General features: G+C 52.1%; 3 protein-coding genes across 3 annotated transcripts; 2 read left to right on the top strand and 1 right to left on the bottom strand.

Annotated features, from left to right (window-relative positions):
• Positions 1-209: 209 nt before the first annotated feature.
• AYL99_07261 (E3 ubiquitin-protein ligase HUWE1) lies at positions 210-12,547 on the top strand (the record flags this gene model as incomplete). Its single annotated transcript, XM_018838770.1, has 4 exons — positions 210-257; positions 318-6,276; positions 6,304-12,346; positions 12,406-12,547. The coding sequence occupies 4 exons, from the start codon at positions 210-212 to the stop codon at positions 12,545-12,547; spliced, it is 12,192 nt and encodes a 4,063-aa protein (XP_018691538.1).
• A 641-nt stretch (positions 12,548-13,188) lies between these two features.
• On the top strand, positions 13,189-14,565 carry AYL99_07260 (60S ribosomal protein L8-B; the record flags this gene model as incomplete). The annotated part of the gene is made up of 5 exons (XM_018838769.1): positions 13,189-13,191; positions 13,555-13,629; positions 13,743-13,825; positions 13,884-14,112; positions 14,167-14,565. The coding sequence occupies 5 exons, from the start codon at positions 13,189-13,191 to the stop codon at positions 14,563-14,565; spliced, it is 789 nt and encodes a 262-aa protein (XP_018691537.1).
• A 1,431-nt stretch (positions 14,566-15,996) lies between these two features.
• Positions 15,997-18,931, bottom strand: AYL99_07259 (hypothetical protein; the record flags this gene model as incomplete). The annotated part of the gene is made up of 2 exons (XM_018838768.1): positions 15,997-16,026; positions 16,100-18,931. The coding sequence occupies 2 exons, from the start codon at positions 18,929-18,931 to the stop codon at positions 15,997-15,999; spliced, it is 2,862 nt and encodes a 953-aa protein (XP_018691536.1).
• Between the last annotated feature and the right edge of the window lie 307 nt (positions 18,932-19,238).

Genomic DNA, 19,238 nt, shown 5'->3' with positions numbered 1-19,238 from the left:
CCGGCCGACTCAGAACAACTATCTCCCTTCCTCCCCTTTTCTGGATTCACGAAACCCCCTCCGCCCGTCTGTCATTGCTCCCTCAGCAAATCCTGTCTGCTCTAGATCGTGAACTTTGTCTATCGTTTGGCCACTGCTCCTCGGTGGGCTGAACACAACCTCACTCCTCTAATGCTGCCTATGGTGCCGATTCACGGGGCCTAGTGAAGATGGGGAAGGTTACGAAGAGGCCGCAGGAGAAGCACAAGGTGTCGTTGGTGAGTCTGTTCCGTCTTCTTCGGCCTTGCTGCGGACACTGCTAACATGACGGCCCACAGTCCCCGGCGGTATCAGATTTAGTCAAGCAGGTTTGCACCATCCCTTTGGCTGATATTCCCGCTGTCTTCAACCACTGGTCACCCAGATGGGCCTTTCCCCGTGGCGATCTCTTCAACTGGATCGATGCTCTCGATCGATTTGACAGCATCCTCCAGTCGTTCAATTCAAGATATGGCCTGGACAAAGGTCCGCAGACCATACCGTTCGGCTCGTCACTGGTACTTGAGGGGAGCCCTGGGATCAATGAGCAGGGTCTAAAAGAGCGAGGATTTGGCCCAGAAGGCGACAGAGAACTGGTCGAGGCTATCCTGGCATTTTCCAAGCTTCTGGTGGAAAACTGTGTGAATCGACTTGTCTACAATAGCACAGACCGCTTGAATGATTTGTTACATACCACTTCACTGTCGCTACTGCACTCCACTCTGCAAATCACCTTTCTCGTGGCACAGCGGTACGGGAGCACTCGCCCTCCTCATTCGCCGAAATTTCTTGATTTCGATCATGAGCGCATCTTGAGACTGGCTGCGCCGTTTGGACCGCTCCCAACAAACCCCAAGCGTGGACCACCGTCTCCAGTCAAGACCAAGTCCAGAGAGAAAATCCAGCACAGCGGCGGCAAATCGAGGCGCGGCTCGACTGCATTCAATCCAAATGACTTCCGGTCTCTTTGCAAGGAAATCCCACCACAGGGTGACCGCGGGAAATCTTCATCAACTGGACTTGATCGAGATTTGTCTGCATGGGCTCAGCCCGTTAGAGTCTGGTGGGAAACCTCAAGTTCGGAACACGAGTCTCGCTCTGTTGAAGCATCACAATCATCAGAGCCCCCACCTACGCCTACACGCACTCGCCCGGCATCGATGGGACTCGATACGACGAATACCAACGGCTCCTCTAACGAGATTGGCAGTAGTAGAGTTGTCCATGCACCAGGTGAAGCGAGTAAAAACTTGAGGATTCTCGAATTTTCTCCCTCCGACCTTTCAGCCACCACCATTGAGGCGATATTGCACGACCACCTGGCCGACGATATGCCGCCAAAGGTTCGATACGAGCTGCTGCATCAGCTTCGTGTCGCCTATGCTTTGATCACCTCCTCGAAGACGCGGAAGGAGCTATTGGCGGTGCGACTCTTGGCTATTGCCAGTTTGGCCAATGTCTTTGTCGAACCGGACCTCACGCAGAAACTGTTCTCGGTCGAGAAACCCCAGGAATTCATCCAGCAGGTTGTTGGACTTCTCCATGAGACCAAGAAAAGCCACATCAGCGTCTCGCTCTATCTTCAAACTTTGGCCATGGAGACGATGTCTGTCCTAGCACGCACCAAATCTTTTGCTTCCGAGATCCACGCGGCGTTGGGTGCAGGATCAAGTCAAGGACTCCTTGCTCAGTTGACCCAGAAAGGCTTGAACGACATTGCTAATGACAACGACGATACTGACAACGTGTCTGGTGACGATTGGAGAGAGGCAATCTTCTGCTTGCCTAGGACGCTCATTGAGGCGTCTGGACACCACGGACGCTCCAGCGAAGCGGTCATCCCTTCAAGCTTTGTCACCTTGTACCTCTCCGGTTTCAATCTTACAACGTCAAAGGCCACGAGGGTGCACACGCGGATGCTGGACTTCATCAAAACCTTCTTCCATCATTTCAAAGATGGCTTGGCGACCTTATGGAGCAACAATGCTTTCGAGGCCGTTTGTAACCTCTTGAGTAGCCTTGTGACAAGTGCTTGGGATCTGGTCAATGCTGGCGAAGGGATACCAGCACAGTACAAGACGCGTGCTGTGGAATATGACATTCCATACACGCATCAGCAAATAATTCGATCCATCGTTGATATGATCAATGACATCAGCGGTCATCAGGGTCAACAGGCTGATCGAGTCTTGAGAAGTCTGGTCGATTCCCAAGCTTTGCTCCGTGCCTTCCGACTTATTCTTGATCACCTGACCGCTTTTGGTGCGCATACATGGAGCGAAGTCATTAAGGCGATCTGTGGATTTCTCCACAATGAGCCAACAAGCTACACAGTGATATCCGAAGCAGGTATCATTCAGAGCATCCTCAACACTGTCAATCCGTCACCGCATCTCCCAGAAAGTCCAGCGAACCAGAAGCGGTCAAAGTCTATATCGTCGGTTCCTGAAAATCGGCCACAAGGCATTCCACCTGTTGTGGATGCAATTGTCAGTGTATCCCAGGCCTTTGGCGCCATTTGTCTCACGAATGCTGGCTTCGACTTATTCAAATCTTCTGGTGCTCTGGAAAAGTTCTTCGAGATCTTCGAGTCACCCCCACATGTCAAGGTGCTCAATGATGCAAATATCCTGGCAATGCTCGGTTCCACGTTCGATGAGCTCGTCAGACACCACCCAAACCTGCGTACTTCGGTTTTGAGCGCGGTGATGATCATGCTTGGTCGTGTGCGGCATATAGGGAGGTCATTCTCCGTCAACTTTGGCGCAGGAGTAAAGCTGTGGCTTGGTGTAGAGGATGAGCTTGTCCCCTGTGGTGGAGTCGAGGCTCTTTCATTGGAGATTCTGCCGCCGGTCTCAACAGCTGCCGACATACCTTGGTCTGTCAGAAAGATTGAACTGCCGAATGGCGACAAACTGATTCTGGAAGATGAGATACTTCCCCCAAGCAATGTTGCCGGAACGCCAAGTGATGAAGATGACCATGGGCTGACGGCGAGTGATTATGTTAGACCTGCGATTGGGTTCTTGATGACTTTCTTCGAGCACCAGGCTCATTGCACTGGTTTCCTGGAGCACGGTGGGTGCGATCTTGTGTTGGACTTCATCACATTACCCAGCCTGCCGGTTGCAACCCAACCTTTCGAAAGACACGGAGGTATGTTACAGGAACTGGCCGCGACTGTTCACATGATGGCAGAGACCAAGCCGCACGTCGTCCTCCCAGCTCTTGTCGACCGAGCACGGTTCGCTTGTTCAGAGCTCAAGCACTTCAGCCAATGTCAACCCAACGATTGGTCTTGCTATTTTGGCCCTCTAGTCAAAGCTGCGCCAGGCACCGGGGGTACGGGAAAGGGCCTCGCTCCCCAACTGTCTGAGGTGGAGATGAAGGGGACTCGCATAGTCAGAAGCCTGATGGCCGTCTTTTGTCTTGCTCAGGTTTTAAGTGAGATCTTCAACCACCCGGTCTATAACCAGAGACATATGCAGAACTTCCTGTTCGGTGTGGTGAACCTGGAGGATGTTTTTGCCGAGGTTGCCGAAATGATGGGGGCTATCTCAGCGGCCTGCTATCGCGAGGATGTTGCGCTACAGCGCTCGATCCCTGAATCCTGGATTTCAGCAACACGACCTGAACAATTTTCAACTGGTGACGAGGAAGTAGACAGGCTCTTCAATGTTCGTGACATCACCTCTCGCCAACCTGACCAGTCGACACCTGAAAATGGAGATGGTACAGCAGTCTCCGTGCCAGATCCCGCCACACTCAGTCAGGATCAACAGACGCCATTTTTCAAGAATGTTCAAACTCTGCGCTTTCTGTTGATTGAGACTCCTGATGCTATCACAGACTTTCTGTGTCGACTTGGCCGCAACATCGTTGGCCGGCGTCGCGCAGACAACTTTGCCAAACAGAAGGCGTCCTTGGTCGCAAATGCACTCGCGTCAGCCTATCTGACCCAACTTAAACCATACTTTCTCCATCCGAAGACGACGCCAAACGGGGACGCGGAGGATACTGAACCCCGCTTTACTTACCTTGTGATCGCCCTAGACAATGTCCGGCGAAGCTTCTACGACGATAGTAATTCGCCGTCAGGACCCATTCCAACACACCCAGCCCGTCAAGGGTTCGTTGTTGAAGCATTCCGCAAGGCTGGGGGTATCAAGGCTCTGACAGAGATCGGCACGGACTTCTTCGACAAATTGAAGTCATGCAAGGTCGAGCATGCCATCTTTTCAGCAAACACAGGTCTCAAAATCTGTCTCGACATCCTGGAGGAATTTACGGATTCGAAGTACATAATCGAGTCGGCACAGTCGAATAACATGAAGACTCCTGACCCTCTCAGACCATGCTACTTCATTCCAGCTCAAGCACTACTCAACCTCCGGATGGAAGCGCTCCCGCTAACGCGTTTGATCTGGGCGAGTGAATACGCGGATCAAGCATCCAAAGACGTCGTGCAGAGGCTGGTCTCGATCCTGAAGCACGTGTTCACTGGTGACCTTGAGGCGGAAGCAGTTCAGACTGATACTAGTCATCCTACCCTGGCACCGTTTGCGCCGAGAAGACTGGAGTTTGACCCATCGAAGATCAACATTCTGAAGGAGAAGGGCTATAATGAAGAACTTGTTCGTGAGGCTCTGTACCGGTCGAATGCCCAAGGACCAAATATCTACACGCCAGCAGAAGAGTACTGCCGAGCACTTTTGGCAAATCCTCGCCGGCGACGACTACCGGTCCCTGGTAGAGATACTGATCCCACAGCCGCTCCTGGTAATATGCCTGGTGTTGCGACTCCGCCAACAAACTCGCACTCATCTTCGGGTTGGAATTCACCAGGGGCGGATCACAATATGCTTCCCTCTGTGCGACAGACTATTTATGGCTGGAATTCACTAGGGGCGGTCCACACTCTGCCTCCAAACGTGAATCAAGCTATGGAAGACAACGAAATGGAAGATGTCACCGCCTCTAATCAGACTGCCACCACGTCACGACCTGCGGATCATCCTGCGACGAGTGTTTCTTCTGCAATGGACATCAGCAATCTCCTCAACAACGACAGTGAGCCTGAACGAGAGGCCCCGCATTCTCCAGAGCCGGATTTACCACATTCCTACTCTGTTCAATCAATCAACGCACAGCGGGCACTTATTAGAGAGGATCTCGCAGAGCGGTGCAATAATATTCTCGAGAATCACCCGAATTTAACTTTTGAGCTTTCCGACCTCATGGTCAGTGCAACAAAGAAGTTGAGCGAAGACCAAGCTACTGAATATTGGAGAACGACGGTGGATCTTCTCACCAGCTCATTATTGTCCATGCAAGGAGAAAACGAATTCGACGAAACACGGGGGAAAAAGATCGCCGCTGCAGCGCATCTGGTTGCTCTCATTATCCAGGACGGGGAAGTATTCAAAGAGGCACTCGGTATATTCCAAGACTCATTCGAGGGCCTCCTTTCGTTCTTGAATCTTCCAGTGTCAGATGGCCGGACTGATGAAGCCTCTTTCCCATGGGTGGCCCCCATCTTGTTGATTGTTGAGAAGATGCTCTCCAAGGATTGTGAGCCTGCACAGGTCCGGTGGGAACCACCCACGGACGTTGATTCTGTCACGAAAGCTGTGCTTACGTCGGTTTCTGTGATCAGCATGGAAGATAAACATAAACTCTTCGATGGACTCGTGAACCTCCTTCCGCGCGTCGGCAAGGACAAAAGTATGGCTTTGGCCATTACTCGAGTTCTAGTTGGCCTCACGAGAACCCGAGAAATTGCTAGCAGACTAGCTGAGAAGCGAAACCTCCAGAGACTCTTCCTCATGGTTAAGCAGCTTACCAATGGAGTGGGGCATCGATTGCAGAGTTGTTTTATGCTCATTCTACGACATATTATCGAAGATGATGCAACCTTGAAACAAATCATGCGCAGCGAGATCAGAGTTCTTTTCAACTCTCGCACTGCGACGCGACAACCAGATACCAATAGCTACGTTCGAGAATTGTACCACCTTGTGTTACGCTCGCCATCTATGTTTGTCGAAACGACAAATGAGGTTGTCAAATTGTCTTCATGGCAGCCACACGCTGGGGGTGTGGCCCCTCTGGTTTTGAAAGGGACCGATGAGCCCAAGCTACATAACCAAGGTGAGGAGGGTGTTAAAGATCAGACACACGACGAAAACAGAATCGACCCTACGCAACCAACAGCCAGTGTCGAGGCCTCTCAAGATCCCATGGAAGACGGTAGCAAAGGTAAGGCACCCGAACTGAAGCCTCCAGTTGTGGAGCACCCGGATGGAGTCATCCACTTCATCCTGTCGGAATTATTGAATTACAAGGACGTCGAAGACAAGGAAATCCCAGTTGTGGCTCCAGCGAGTTCAACTGTAAACGGAACATCAAATCCAGATCAACGGACCGCCACAGCAGATTCGTCTGAGCGGCCTGTCGTTGACGGTATGCAGCCGAAGCCAGAGAAAACGAAGTTCAAACCTGAGGAGCACCCAATCTTCTCCTACCGATGCTTCTTGATGTACAACTTGACCGAGCTTCTTCACTCTTACAACCGTACCAAGATCGAATTTATCAACTTCTCTCGCAAGGCCGACCCAATGGCAGTCACGCCGTCGAAGCCCCGTTCTGGAATTCTCAACTACTTCCTCAACGGACTGATTCCGTCTTGCTATGTTGACAAGGATGATTCGCTCCAATTCAAGAAGAAATTGCACACTAGTGACTGGGCCATCCGGGTTATCGTGGCCCTATGTTCCAAGACAGGGGAAGCGGGCATGACTGCCTCTAATCATCAAAGATACGTGACGCAGTCGCATATCGAGGATATTGACAATGAACCAGACCTTACATTTGTGCGCCGCTTTGTCCTTGAGCACGCCATCAAAGCGTACAAGGATGCAATCTCGTCGAACGAATCTCTTCAGATGAAGTACAGTCGATTGTTGTGTCTCTCCGACATGTTCCATCGTCTCTTGACAAAACCCGCCGTCCCCGATGGCTCCGCTGGCTCCTGGAATACTTCATACAAGGTGCTTGCTCGGATGATGTTCGAGAAGAACCTCATCTCGGTCTTGACCAGTTCACTCACAGAGATCGACCTCGCATACCCTGGCTCCAAGAGAGTGATCAAGTTCATCCTGCGTCCGTTACAGGAGCTCACCCAATTGGCTACCCAACTCAGCGTCACCTCACCTGATCTTTTGAACTCCGTGGCTTGGAACACGGCTGCTGACGACGTGATCTCATCTGCCTCTTCCGTTTCAGATGTCGACGAAGAGCGGGAAGAGACCCCTGACCTTTTCCGAAACTCCGCCCTCGGCTTACTGGATCCTAATCGGGATCCTGGGTCCGACTCTGCGACGGATGAAGAAGATGAGGATGAAGAGATGTATGACGAGGCGTACGAGGATGAAATGGAGTACGACGACGCTCTTGTTGCAGGCGGAAACGATGACGAAGCAGTCAGCGATGAAGAAGGTGAAATGGGGCCAGATGGTGAAATAGAGGGCCTTCCGGGTGATGTACCGATGGATATTGAATTCGTAGTCAATGATCCTCACATGGATGTCGACTCGGACGTTGATGAAGACGACGACGACGACGACGATGACCAGTCCGACGAAGACGACGACGATGACGACGAGGACGAAGACGGAGAAGACTTCGAGATTGGTGAAGACGAAGACGCTGGTGAAATCAATGGAGACGATGAGAACAACAGTCTCAATGAAGGGCCAGAAGACGAAGAAGGAGCATGGGAAGACGAGGACGAAGACGACGACGGCGATGATACAGAAAGTGCTGAGGAACGACATCGCATCGCAGACCTCTACCCTGGCATGATGCCTATTACTGCTGAACAGGATGGTGACAATGGCACGCCCGCGTCAGCAGGTGTTCTTAGCAATCTTCTTCGGGTTTTGGGCGACCACGACCTTGATGCTCCAATGAGAGGAATAGTACAAGGCGACAATCCAGTCCGGCCTCCCAGGACTGCCATTCGATCTCGTCCTACGGTAGATCCAAATATTGTTCCACCTCCTCTAATGGGAATGTTCCCAGCAGAGGATGTGGACGAGGATGAGGACGAGGACGAAGAGGATGACGAAGAGGATGACGAAGACGGCGATGAGATGGATGAGATGGACGGGATGGAGTATGGCGACATTGACCACTTCCTAGCTGGCGGTGCCCGTGACTTCATCGAGCAGCACCGCCAACTGACATGGGACCATCCGCCCCTTATGCGCCGACATCGTCCGCTTGGTGGCTCTGTCTGGAGTCGCCTGAATAGGCGGGTTGAAACCCGCGACGATCTCAATCCATCTGGCCGCTCGGGACGTATGGCGGGCCATGTTAGGCCCAGCGATGATGGTACAAACCCTCTGTTACGAAGACCTCAGCCAGAACCACGACAAAGAACAGAACACTTGGGTGGTGCCAGCATTATACTTCCACCTGGGCTTGAGATGCTCCCAGGCGTGCCTGGCCCCCCTCTTCAGGCTACTATCCACACCATGGGTGCGCACGGAATAGGCGGGCACGGTGCGGTACTTGATGCCATCTTCTCGGCTCTTCAGCGTGGCGAGCTGGGTAGTGGCCGAGTCCAAGTCCGCATTCCTGGGCCTCTTACAGACTTCCGAGACCCCTGGCCACCGGCTGGGTGGGATTCACGCCATCACCGTCACGTTTCCCGCGACGACTCCCAGCGCGGAAACAACTTTATTCCCTTGCCCACCATGCAACGGTGGCAAGAAGAAGTGCGGCTTCTCTATGGTACTACCTACGTGGAAAAGATCCAGCGTGTCCAAATTTGGCTCATGTCGGTTATGGTTCCATTTGCTCAACAGGAGGAGAAAGAAGCCAGACGTAAGCGAGAACAGGAACGCCAGGCACAACGTGAAGAAATGGAAAAAATGCAAGTGGAAGAACATCGTCAAAAGAAAGAAGCCGAGGAGCGCGAAGAAGAGCGTCTACGGGTCGAGGCTGAAGCTGAGGCCGCAGCAGCCGCCGAGGCTGGATCCCAGGAGGACGAAGATGAGCATGAAGACGGCGACACAGTTCCGATGGAGGACGTACAAGATACAGATGGAATAACTGCGCAAGAGACCACTGATAATGCAGCCTCGACTTCAACAGCAACTGACTCGCAACCTCGCGTTTTCACCACCATTAGAGGCCGGCAGATCGACATAACGGGGCTGGCGATCGATATCGAGTATTTGGAAGCACTACCAGAGGAACTCCGCGAAGAGGTCATCATGCAGCAGTATGCTACCCGGCGTGAAGAAGCTCGTCAAGAAGGGACGAGCACGTCTGGCATTGATCCAGATTTCCTCAACGCTCTACCGGAAGAAATCCGAGAAGAGATACGGCAACAAGAAGCTCACGCACAACGTCGACGCGAGCGTGAGGAAGCACGCAGACAAGCTGCAGCAAATGGCGGAAACGCCCAGGCCGAAGAAATGGACAGCGATAACTTCTTGGCTACTCTCGACCCTGCTTTCCGTCGTGTAATACTTGCAGAACAACCACCCGAGGTTTTGCGGCAGCTTGATCCCCGTCACGCTGAAGAAGGTCGGGCACATGCCAGACGTCTGTATCAGTATGTCAGGACCGATGCAGGCGCTCGTGAAGACCGTTCGGGCGATGATGCAGGTCACCGCGATGGCAAGCGGCAGATTATTCAAATGGTTGACAAGTCTGGGGTTGCAACTCTGTTGCGCCTTATGTTTCTGCCCCAACAAGGCTCGCTCCGCACAAATTTGTGGGCTATCCTCCGCAATATCTGCGGAAATCGACAAACTCGATCAGAAGTTGTCAATCTTCTCCTCCTCATTCTGAAAGAAGGCTCAACGGATGTAACGGCTGTCGAGCGCAGTCTTGCCAATCTATCGTTAAGGGCGAAGGCGACCGTTGGACAGAAAACACCTCAGCCACTTAAGCGCACGCTTTCAATGCAGGCTGCAAGTACCATCAGCGATGAGGTTACTCCTCTTGTGGTCGTGCAGCAGTGTCTTTCTGCCTTGAAGCAGCTTTGCCAGACCATCTATAACAGCCGAATCATTTTTCTCCGCGAAAGCGACGCTGGTCTAGCCTCAAGGAAAGGTAAAGGAAAGGCCAAGGATGTCAAGGAAGTCAGATATCCCATCAACGACTTGATTAGCCTTCTCGACCGGAAATTGATTGTGGAAAGCTCATCTTGTCTTCAATCACTTGCTGAACTCTTGTCTGCTGTAACATTGCCTTTGCCGAATCTATTGAAGAAGGATAAAGAGAAAGCTACTGATGAGGAGAAGCCGACCAAACCTCAGGGCGGAGGTACAGAAGAGGCTTCTGCTAGTGCCACTGTTGAAGTAGCCCAACCAGCTCAACAACAGGCCGATGTTGAGATTCAAGACGCCCCGGTACACTCTGCTACCAACGAAGAGAGTGAGGCTTCTGCAAGTGCGGCTCAACAATCTGAGCCAGCCGAGACGGGGACGAATGACAACGCCGACGCCAGCAATGAAGAGTCAACTACCGATGGGGCAAAGCCCAAGAAGGCTTTCGAACCCCCCGAGATCTCAGAACACAACTTGAAACTTGTTGTGAGCATCTTCGTTGCTCCAGAATGCAATAGCGACACTTTCCACTCTACCCTGGAGACGCTGTCGAGTCTCTCGTATGTTCCCGGCACCTCCGCGGTGTTCAGCAAAGAGTTGATTCATCACATTAGAGAACTTTCAGAATCCATCTGCAAAGACCTAGAGGAGCTGATTCCGCAGCTCAAAGAGGCGCAGTCGATCACAGACCTCCATGTGCTCTCTTCAACAAAATTTTCACACGGTGGCTCTGATCAAGTCAAGCTCTTGCGCGTTCTCCAGGCATTAGACTATCTGTCTGCGCCCAAGGCCGAGAATGAGGAACATGAAGGAAACACCGTTGCAAAGAGTATCCTCACATCCTCGTACGAAAGCCTCGCGCTGCGGCCGCTATGGGACAAGTTGAGTGAATGTTTGACAACCGCTCGCGATAAGGACAACATTACCAGCTTTGCTACAATACTACTTCCCCTCATCGAATCCTTGATGGTGGTCTGTAAGAACACCTCTCTCAAAGATTCGGTTCTAGCCCGTCAAATCAGAGAACAGGTGCCTGGAAGTCCTGCACCAGAAGCCATGGACGACCTTCAGGAATTATTCTTCAACTTCACCACTGAACATCGGAAGATTCTCAATGACATCATTCGTCAGTCTCCCAAGCTGATGCAAGGAAATGGAAGCTTCAGCCTCTTGGTAAAGAACCCCAAAGTCCTCGATTTTGACAACAAGCGAGCCTACTTCACCAAGCAGATTCATTCTAGACTGCACCAGCAACGTCATATTCAACCTCCTCTCCAGCTCAACGTCCGCCGCAGTCAAGTTTTCCTGGATTCTTACAAGGCCTTGTACTTCAAGTCCGCCGAGGAAATGAAATATGGTAAACTCAATATTCGTTTCAACGGCGAAGAAGGCGTTGATGCAGGTGGTGTCACTAGAGAATGGTTTCAAGTTCTTGCACGAGGCATGTTCAATCCGGATTGGGCATTGTGGCAGCCTGTGGCAGCCGACCGCACCACATTCCACCCCAACCCTCTGAGTTGGATCAATGGTGAACACCTTCTCTACTTCAAGTTCATCGGTCGCATCATCGGAAAGGCCTTACACGAGGGACGCGTCCTTGACTGCCATTTCAGTCGGGCTGTTTACAAGCGGCTTCTCGGAAAGGAACCCAATCTGAAAGATCTTGAGTCTATGGACCTTGACTACTACAAGAGCTTGGTTTGGATCCTGGAGAACGACATCACCGACGTCATTACAGAAGACTTTTCTGTGGTTGAGGAGCAATTTGGCGAGGAGAAGATCGTGGATCTCATTCCAAATGGCCGAAATATCCCAGTGACGGAGGAGAACAAGAGAGACTACGTCAACGCTCAGGTTCGCTATCGCCTCACAACCTCGGTGAAAGACCAGCTCGAGAATTTCGTCAAGGGTTTCCACGACATCATCCCCGCAGAACTCATCGCGATCTTCGATGAGCAAGAACTCGAATTGCTCATCTCTGGGCTGCCAGAGATTGATGTGGACGACTGGAGAGCCCATACCGAATATCACAACTACACTGCGAACAGCCCTCAAGTTACGTGGTTCTGGCGCATTGTTCGCGGAATGAGTAATGAAGAACGAGCGAAGTTGTTACAATTCGTCACTGGCACCAGCAAAGTCCCTCTCAATGGCTTCAAGGATCTTGAAGGAATGCAAGGCAATACTTTGTTTAGTATACACAAGTAAGTCTGCCAAATACCTTCTGGCACCTCTACACAGATACTAACGAAATTTGCCACAGGGATCCGAGTCAATCTCGCCTGCCAACGAGCCACACTTGTTTCAACCAGCTTGATTTGCCCGCTTACGATGACTATGATACTCTCAAGAACAACTTGATGACGGCAATTAATCTCGGCGCTGATTATTTCGGTTTCGCGTGATCGGGGGGCTTGCTCGGTATGATATGAGGGAAGGCAAAAACGTGCCTGGAACGGGTTGTTAATGGTGAACAAGGTTGGGCAGTGATATGCGTGGCATTTCTGCGACTGGATGCCTTTCTCAGAGCGACTCAAGAGGTCTACAGAGCACCACCATAAGATGTTGTAGGGTTCGGGCTGGTGCAAAGACACTCGCAAAATTGACAGCACTATGACGACCACCATGGATGGCACCCCATACTGATGGTGACCTGGGCCTGGGCTGAGATGTGCAGATCTCGGATTCTTGGTCGGGAGCGTCACTGGAGACCATATGCATAGATAGATCACCTTTAGCTTAGTTGATAAAAGTATCATGCCATGACTGCTCCGTGTTGGTTCCACCCGTCTGTTCATTTGCCTTTCTCGTCTACCTGTAAATATTGGTGCATCCCGAGTCTCATGTTGCAGCCACGACCGTGGCCAATCGTCTTTTGCCAAGCCGAGGACCACTGCCAAGACTGGACCTTTCCTCTTTTGGACAGCCCGCACGTCGAACTTCCACATTTTTTCATTGATTGAGACTGTGATTTACACTTCCTCCCTCAAACCACTTCTTGCGTTGTACTTCTTGCAAGTCAAACTTCGCTCCCTCAGTCGACAAAATGGTAAGCTAAACCATCGTCTCTCACTTCCTCAGCCGTCCTACCGCCCGCGCTCTGGGGTTCGCCCTCGGTGGACGGGGCACCCTGCTCGATGTGCGAAGATATTTTCCGCCAGAATTTGCCTGGGGACATTTTGAGCATGGAAAACGATCCTGTATCCTGGCCCCCTGCTGAGGGACTCGGTCAATGGATTTCCACGCTTTCTGTGTCTCCTTGCTCGATTCTCGGTGATGAGTTCGGCTGGAGAAGAAGAATCTCAGATGCAGCCAGCCACTGCTTGAGCGTCCCTTCTTCTCCTTAGAGTTTAAAGAAAACATTCATGTCAGTGGGAGGATGTTTACTGACGTTTTCTTTGCTCAATGACAGCCACCCAAGGGGAAGAAACCCGCGCCTGCGCCTTTTCCGCAAGGAAAGGCCGGTGCTAACAAAAAGGCTGCCAAGGTACGTACCTACTCTCATTCTTGTTCTCTAAACCCTTCATTGTCTGCGAGATCGTGGACTGTGCCATTGGTAAGAAGCGGACTGAGTTGACTTGCTGACCTGTGGCGTCGTAGAACCCTCTCCTCGAGAAGCGTCCCCGAAACTTCGGCATTGGTCAAGATGTCCAGCCTAAGCGCAACCTCTCTCGCATGGTCAAGTACGAACACCTTGTGGATATGTCTACTACACTTGGAGGAGATCTGACAGAAGGATAGATGGCCAGAGTACATCCGCCTGCAACGCCAGAAGAAGATTTTGAACATGCGCCTCAAGGTTCCCCCTGCGATTGCTCAGTTTCAGAACACTCTCGACCGGAACACCGCGGCGCAATGCTTCAAGCTCTTGAACAAGTACCGCCCTGAAACCAAGGTCCAGAAGAAAGAGAGACTGCACCAGGAGGCCACCGCTGTGCAAGAGGGAAAGAAGAAGGAGGACGTGAGCAAGGTGTGTACTCCAGACTCACTGTTGAATTATCCGAATACTCATTGGTCACAATAGAAACCCTACACGGTCAAATACGGCCTCAACCACGTCGTCGGTCTCATCGAAGCCAAGAAAGCCTCGCTGGTCCTGATCCCGAATGACGTCGATCCCATCGAGCTTGTTGTCTTCCTTCCTGCTCTCTGCCGAAAGATGGGTGTTCCCTACGCCATCATCAAGGGCAAAGCCCGTCTCGGCACCGTGGTCCACAAGAAGACCGCCGCCGTACTGGCCCTGACGGAAGTCAAGGGCGAGGATAAGTCAGAGTTGTCCAAGCTGGTCAACACCATCAACGAGGGCTACGCCAACAAGTACGAGGAGCACCGGAGACACTGGGGTGGTGGCATCATGGGTGTCAAGGCCGTTGCACGTACGGAGAAGAAGAGGAAGGCGATCGAGAGTGCCATCAAGATCTAAGCCACTTGATTCGCTCCCCCTCTTTTTGCTCTGCTGTTCTTTCCGCACCTTGGGAAGTTTCAAAAATACATGCGACTTGTGTGTGAAAGTAATGGCCTTCACGATTGCACCCAAGTTGTGCCAGGACATTCATGCTAGATGGGATATTGAGAAAAGAAAAGAAGAGTGGGCATCACAGCTGACCAACAACGCGTTTTGAAACGAGAGATCAACACCGGAGACCAGAACTGTGGTTGCCAAACAAAGCCTTTATTTTCCTGCGAGCTTCCATATGGCCGAACAGTTCTCATGCAAGGAGCCAGCCAGGGTTTGATGCAGGAGCCGCCACACCTTTTGACTCTCTGTCGATAACCGCCTACCGAGCTCTAGTTCGCTAGGTACAAACAAACCTATGTATCTGTCAAAGTGCGTGTCGTGTGTTGTTTGCTTGCGTGCACAACCCCGAGGCAGGCGCCCAATCATGATCATGATTTCATGGTTCATCAAGTTCAAGGTCACGCACGCATCATGGTCACATGCACACAATATGGCGGCTCGGTCACTCGCTCTCTTGAGGAATTCAGATACTGTGATGAAGACACAAAGAAAAGAAAATTCGGACATGCAAACATGCATGCATGCATGCGCAAGCCTTCGTCGTCGTCCTCCTCCTCCTTGTTCTCCTTGTTCTCCTCGCTCAGCTCGCTGTCCTTGGATGGATGGACGGTAGTGATATCACTCCTTGCTCTTCTCAACATCTTGCTTTTTCTTCTTCTTTCCGTTTCCCTCCGTGCGTGTCCTCCTTCTTCTCCCTCGTCTATCTCTTTCTTGTTTCTATCCCCCCTTAACCTAAATGCACTTCCTTCCTCTCTACGGGCTGTTTGAGAATTCAACGTCAGTGTGGATGGGCGCTAGCTAGCGCTGCAGGACACGCTCTCCGTCTCCGTCTCCGTCTTCGTCTCTGTCTTGTCTCTTCGCGGTAAGTCTACAGACTGGGCAGGTAGATATTATGACAAAAGTCAAACCCGATGGTCCATGCTCCCCCGGTATTAGTTGTTGGTGCCGGTTCGGGCTCCACTCCGTCTTTCCAGGGGAAGGACGGCTTCATTAATACAACAGTGCCAGGTCGAGTCGGTCTCCGACTGCCAGTTCTCAGGTTCAAAGGGTGCAGCGCAAATTATCGGATGAAGCCCTTGGTGGTCGACTCCAAAAATACTTGGCCGTCCATCGCAGGGCAATGCAATGACCGATGAACTACGCGCTGTACATCAAACAACCCAGATTTCCAAAAGTTCACTTCCCCACGGGGTTGCCATCCTCTGTCTTCACGTGGCATATCAACCAAAAAGCCCAATGGGAAATCAATAAAGGGACCGCTCGCTTGCTCCATCGTCAATGCAGTGCTCCTAATAGCCTAAGTAAACCCGTTTCAATTACCCACGAGAGCTCGGTTCAATGCCGTGACAAGCCTTGTTGTCGTGCCTAAAAAACATCAATGTCAGCTTCAGGCACAAACGCACATTAAGGTTGAGAGAACAAGGAGAGGTCCACTTACCTTCATAGCTTCAATCCTCGCTTTCAACTGGCTCGTCACTTCCGCCGCCCGTTTCCAATTCTCCTCCGGTCTGTTCCCAGACTCTCTAGATCCGGGCCCTGCCGAGAGACCAGAGTCACTAGCTTCTCGGCTCATAGAGTATGCAGGTGTATGACCAGGTCGCTGTGGGCTAGACCTCCCACTGGTTCCGTGAGACATCAAGGGCGGACTGATCTTTCTCCTCGTCGCACCGAGCGGGTCGATCCCCAGCCCGTTGTTTTCCTTCTCTTCGCTGGGACTGAGATCGAGACGATTACCGTGAGACGTAAATCCGCTCTGCGGCCTCGCTTTCGCGCCGTTGGATTGCGATTGTGCACGTCCACTTTGTGTGCTTGCAGAACTTCCGGTCCGATGCAAAGCTGTGCTGGTGGGCCTCGGTGGATGAACATTTCCGTTTGTCGGATATCGGTTGCTCAATGAAGGGTCTTCATATATGGCTCCCGCTCCGCTGTCGCTGCCAAAGCTGGAGGTTTCGTCCAGTGCTCGGCTGCGAATCAAGTCCTCTCGTTCTCGACCAATGCTCTCACGGCCGAGTCGAGACACCTCTCGCTTATAACGCTCGCTTTCTTTCCTGACACTTTCCATCTCCGCTTTTAGAACATCACATTCGCTTCTCGCCCGGACAAGTTGTGTCTCCTTAGCTTTTATCTGTAGAACATCACGCGTATGATCCTCAATCAGCTGTGCGTTTTGGTTCTGAAGTTCTGATATTTCGGCGGTGAGTTTGGCGTTGCTGCTGCGAAGACTGTCAGTCAAGGCTGTCAGTCGTTCCTTTTCGGCGCGGAGTTCTTCTAGCTCTGCTCGCTCTACCACTGAAAGGGCGTTTGAGGGTTGTGCTGTCGATGGGGGCGACAGTGGAGCAGCTGCCGGTCTGGATAAGGGTCGGCCAGCAAGTCCGCCCCGGCCCATGCCAAACTTGGATGGAGACGGTACTGCTGCTGTCGTCTCTTCGTCGCCATCTGTGCTCACTGGTGGGGAGATGACTCGTCTCTGTGGGCTTCCAACACCAACTGAAAGGCCACCAGGTGCAGGTTTCTTGAGCCCGCCGAGTTTCAGGCCGGCAGGCTGCGCTAAGCCCGGTCGCGCCAGTCCCCCTGGTTTAGGAAGAGCTTTTGCCGTAGGTTTGGGTGCCAGAGGCGTAGCTTCTTCGACCGGCGCAGGTGCAGCTTTTCTCGTGCCAGGTGCAGGTTTCTTCGAACCTCCCACCACTTTCTTGCCAACGGCAGAGGTCGCTTTAGCGGGAGCTGGAGCAGGCTTCGGCTTCTCTTTGGCTTTGACTTCGGCAGCATCGAAGTACTCCTTGATCTTAGATTTTCGAATGTCGTCCAGTCCATCTAGATAGGGAGTCATGGCTCGCTCACCAATAATCTTCATAAGCGTCCCAAGAATTTCAGCGCCGCCAGATCTGATATTTTCGGTGGACTCAGTCAAAAGTTTCGTGGCTGCGTCGGCCATGCGTTTTTGTTCCTCTTTGGAAGGCACGTCTCGGGTTGTCCGCAAGCATCTGACGAGGAACTTTATCGTTTCGGCTTTGACGTTGGGGTTTTTGTTGGGTAGGAAGCCCAAAATCTCCTCAAGGCATTCGCTAAGAGATGTTGCAGCAAAGACGGCGTCCAGAGCAGCTCCCAGGGCATCTGCCACAGACTGCTTCTTTTCTTTGAACCTCTCCATCATTGGCGACATGATGGTCGATCTGTATCTGGCAAAGGACTTCCTAAGACCTAATGCCAACTTTTCAACGCAGTTCGCCGCCACCGTCACCACAGCGATGTTGGCGTCCTTCATACACTTTGCGCACGCCCGGACTAGATCGTCGAATGGTGCCTCTTTTATTCTGGGGTGGTTCAGGACATTGAAGAGTGCATCAAGAGCGTCTTTGCGTTCCTTCCACTTCGTCGAGCTGACCATTTCCTGGAAATTGGAGGGGATATTCGGATAGACATCGACCGGTTCTGCAAAGTCAAATGCATTCAATTCGGCTTCCTCTTCTGCTTCTTCAGCCACTTCCCCGTACTCATCGTCCGCACCGCTGGCTGCTGGAGCTGCTGTCGCGAGGGCGGCTTGCTGCGACCTCGTAAGGCGTTCCTGCTTCGGCGGCGGCTCTTCCTTGACTTTTTCAAACAACTTTTCCAAGTCTTGTTGCTGCACTGGCTTCAGTTCGCTCCAGAATACGACCTTGATGGCCTCTTTGAGCCACCGATAGAGTTCGACCGCGAGATTCTGCGCTTCTGCTCTCACATTCTTATCCGCATGACCAAAGACCTTGGGTAAAGCTTTCAGAACAGACTTGGGTTCGACGATCTTAACGCCGTAGTTGTGGAAAATAGAGGTGAGTGCATTCAGAGTTGCTGCAACGATCTTGGGCTGCTTGTTGGAGAGGGCGGGCAATAGCTCTTCAATCACGGGATCAGACTTGTCAAGCTCGACATAGAGCAGCAGGGCTTCCAGGGCACTGGCTTTGGCCTGAGGTCTTGTCGATGCCAACCCCTTCTCGTAGATCGGCTGCAGTGCATAGTTCCGAGACTTGACGGCGGCTTGTTGGCCACCATATTTGAGAAATGCGCACAGAGCCGCGAGTCCTTCTTGCTGAGCGGCAACATTCGAATCCCCAGCCGCCGACTTCCAGAGGCTCGGGTCTTGTAAAAATGGTCGAAAGGCGGGGTCTGACTCGTCGGGCGTGAGTTCAAACACTTTGATAGCGGCCTTATATCCTCCCTTGCGCGCTTTCCAATTCTTGTGCACGAACCGATCCACCAGCGGCAGTTGGGAGAAGTCTTCCTCTTGATCAGCCATCGTAGGAGGGGAGAACAGCCGTAGCCGCGAGAAGAAGTTGGGGAAAGGTTTCTTTCTCCTGGGACGCGCAAACGGGCTATCGGAAAACATCAGTCAAGGGCATCCATGCGAAAGTGCCCAGAGCAGATTGTCCAGGAACATGACGACTCGGATGGACAGGCACTCACCTATTGTTATCGTTGTGTGGGTGTCATACAGTCCGGTGGCCTTCTTAACGACACTGCAGGCGCGACTGTAATCTGAGGGCGTCTGCAAATGCCCACCAGGGAGCTCGAAGGTATGCGACGCGTCAAAGGCCTGTTGTAGG

The sequence above is a fragment of the Fonsecaea erecta genome (assembly GCF_001651985.1).
Source record: "Fonsecaea erecta strain CBS 125763 chromosome Unknown Scaff6, whole genome shotgun sequence".
Lineage (NCBI taxonomy): Eukaryota > Fungi > Ascomycota > Eurotiomycetes > Chaetothyriales > Herpotrichiellaceae > Fonsecaea > Fonsecaea erecta.
The sequence above is the reverse complement of the archived record's forward strand: the minus strand, read 5'-3'. Positions and strand labels throughout refer to the sequence as shown.